The sequence below is a fragment of the Pongo pygmaeus genome, chromosome 7, assembly GCF_028885625.2.
Source record: "Pongo pygmaeus isolate AG05252 chromosome 7, NHGRI_mPonPyg2-v2.0_pri, whole genome shotgun sequence".
Classification (NCBI taxonomy): Eukaryota; Metazoa; Chordata; class Mammalia; order Primates; family Hominidae; genus Pongo; species Pongo pygmaeus.
In genome coordinates, this window is record NC_072380.2 from 34,151,130 (window position 1) to 34,153,396 (window position 2,267).

Here is a 2,267-nt window from a genome sequence, read left to right on the forward strand (position 1 = left end):
CTTCTGGTCAATGTCAGAATATTGGATGTATATTCTAGTTCACATTTGTCCTTTCATTAATAAAAAAATTGAAGCCTAGATATGTTAAAACTGGTGGTCAGCTTTATCCAGGAACAAATAGAGAAAATTTCACCATTTGGGGCTCTAACCTTACTCTTTTTAATAGAATTATAATATAAAATTACAGCTAGATAGGAGGAATAAGTTATAGTGGTCTATATCACTGTAGGATGACTATAGTTAACAATAATATATTTTATAGTCTCAGACAGCTAGAAAGAGGATATTGAACGTTCCTAACACAAAGAAATGATAAATGTTTATGATGATGGATTTACTGATTATCTTGTTCTGATCAATATACATTACATGTATTGAAATTTCACTATGTACCCGATGAATATGCACAATTATTATGTCAATTATAAAATGAAATTGAATTAAAAATAAAAAGATTATGGTTAACATCTTTTAAAAATGGAACTATGAGTTTAACACGTTCCATAATGTACCTCTCTTTTGAAAAGAATCAGTTTAGAGTTGTGTAACCTTTTTTTTTTTTGTGGTTTTCTTTTTAATTATCTTTAGTCTTATGATCACACATAATTTTAAAATTTGTGTATATCTCAGTTACTTTAATCCTTTTAAGTTGGCAAAAGCACCATTCCCAATCACAAACACACAGTTCTACAGTTTTATATTTCTGAATGGCTGTTTAAAGACAATCCTAAATTATAACTTAGTTTGACTTACATTGTAAAGAATTCAAGAGTGAAGTTTAACTTGCTACTATTTTAAAAGCATGTGACCTTAGAGATCTATTAGATGTGAGAGGTGTTGAATAATCTTTAATATTACACATAAACCACACTAAAATGCCTTTCAATAAGTAAAGGGAACCATTTTAAATACAGGGAATTATAATTAGATTGGCATAGTTAAGGCCAAAACTATAGACATTGCTACCTTATTTATCTTCAACCCTTGCCTTTAAGAGGCAAATGAACACAAAACACAGGTGAATCTTGCTTGGTTCTAAGGCAGTGAAGGAATTTCCCCAGTATTTAAATATATTTTCATTTATATATAAATGAGTTATATAAATCTAAATGTAAAACCAATCTCCAGTAAGTTTTAAGATGGCACTCACCATCTTTGTGAAAAGTTGAACATTACTAATGAAGTCTAATCATATCTTTAAAAGGGGTAAACAGTGATAGCATTTACTGAATTGGAGTTACTATTAAAATTCAAAAACTGAACATATTCATTTAACCACAAACCAGGCTTAGTTTTAAATCAGGACTGCCCAACAAAATATTCTGTCAGTCATTCATGATCTGAATTCTGGTGTATGAGATCTATTAAAGGATGGCACACATAAAAAAGTCATGAGACATTTCTGTCTTGTAATAAATAAGGCAGTGGCCAATTATTACTCATTAGTAGCTTTTTTGAGATAAGCTATCAAGTCTGCCCTTTCTTCCTTCTTCTTTATGCCGACAAAGATCATTTTTGTTCCAGTGATATACTTCTTGGGATTCTCCAAATACTCCATCAGTGTATCCTCTCCCCTGATGATGCCTTTGTTCTTATTGGTGGCTGTGTAAGAGTATCTAGGGGCCTGACCTGTCTTCTGCCTGAAGAGACCATGGAGATTTGGCCCAATCTTGTGCTTGCCTCCCTTTTCAACGGTGTGGCACGGGGAACACTTCATAATAAAAATCTTCTTGCCTTTCTCAACATCAACCATATTTAATTATCTTTGTAGTCGCTGGCGCAATGAAGATTCCCGCTCCTAAGCCGACGTCCCCAACTCTCTGAATTCTGTAACTTTTAACTGACTTTTTTTGGTAATGTAAAAAAGAATTATTCAGGATAATATTGAGGACTACTTAAGGGAATAAATAGCAGATGACACCTCACCACCCAAAGCACAATTGCCTGAGGAGAGGGTGGTTGGGAGATGCAGACTGGGGACAATGATGGCTCTCTTGGATATATTGTCCAAATTGCTGCATTTGCAACAAATATGTAAAATATATGTGCTGTCATTACATTTTGAGTGCCATGGTGTTGGGATGTCAGAGGAAGTAGTGTAAAGATGAAATGGGAGAGTTCCCTGGACCCTTTCATGGGACTTGCAACAGGGGCGTGGCTCATTTGTTTGGCTGCCACATGCTCAAACCCCTTACAGGATGGGGAGCACACAGGTGAGCAGGTGCAGGAGCCAGGGTGAGCACTTTTGGGCCCTTGCCCCATGGCAG

The 2,267-nt window shown here is 35.1% G+C and overlaps 1 protein-coding gene across 1 annotated transcript; it reads right to left on the reverse strand.

Moving 5' to 3' along the window:
- Positions 1–1,379: 1,379 nt before the first annotated feature.
- On the reverse strand, positions 1,380–1,753 carry LOC129042841 (cytochrome c-like). Its single transcript, XM_054499173.2, has one exon. The coding sequence runs from the start codon at positions 1,751–1,753 to the stop codon at positions 1,436–1,438; it is 318 nt and encodes a 105-aa protein (XP_054355148.1). The 3' UTR covers positions 1,380–1,435.
- Between the last annotated feature and the right edge of the window lie 514 nt (positions 1,754–2,267).

Coding starts and splice junctions, on each gene's coding strand:
- LOC129042841 (XM_054499173.2), bottom strand. CDS start 1,753: ATGGTTGATGTTGAGAAAGGCAAGAAGATTTTTATTATGAAGTGTTCC.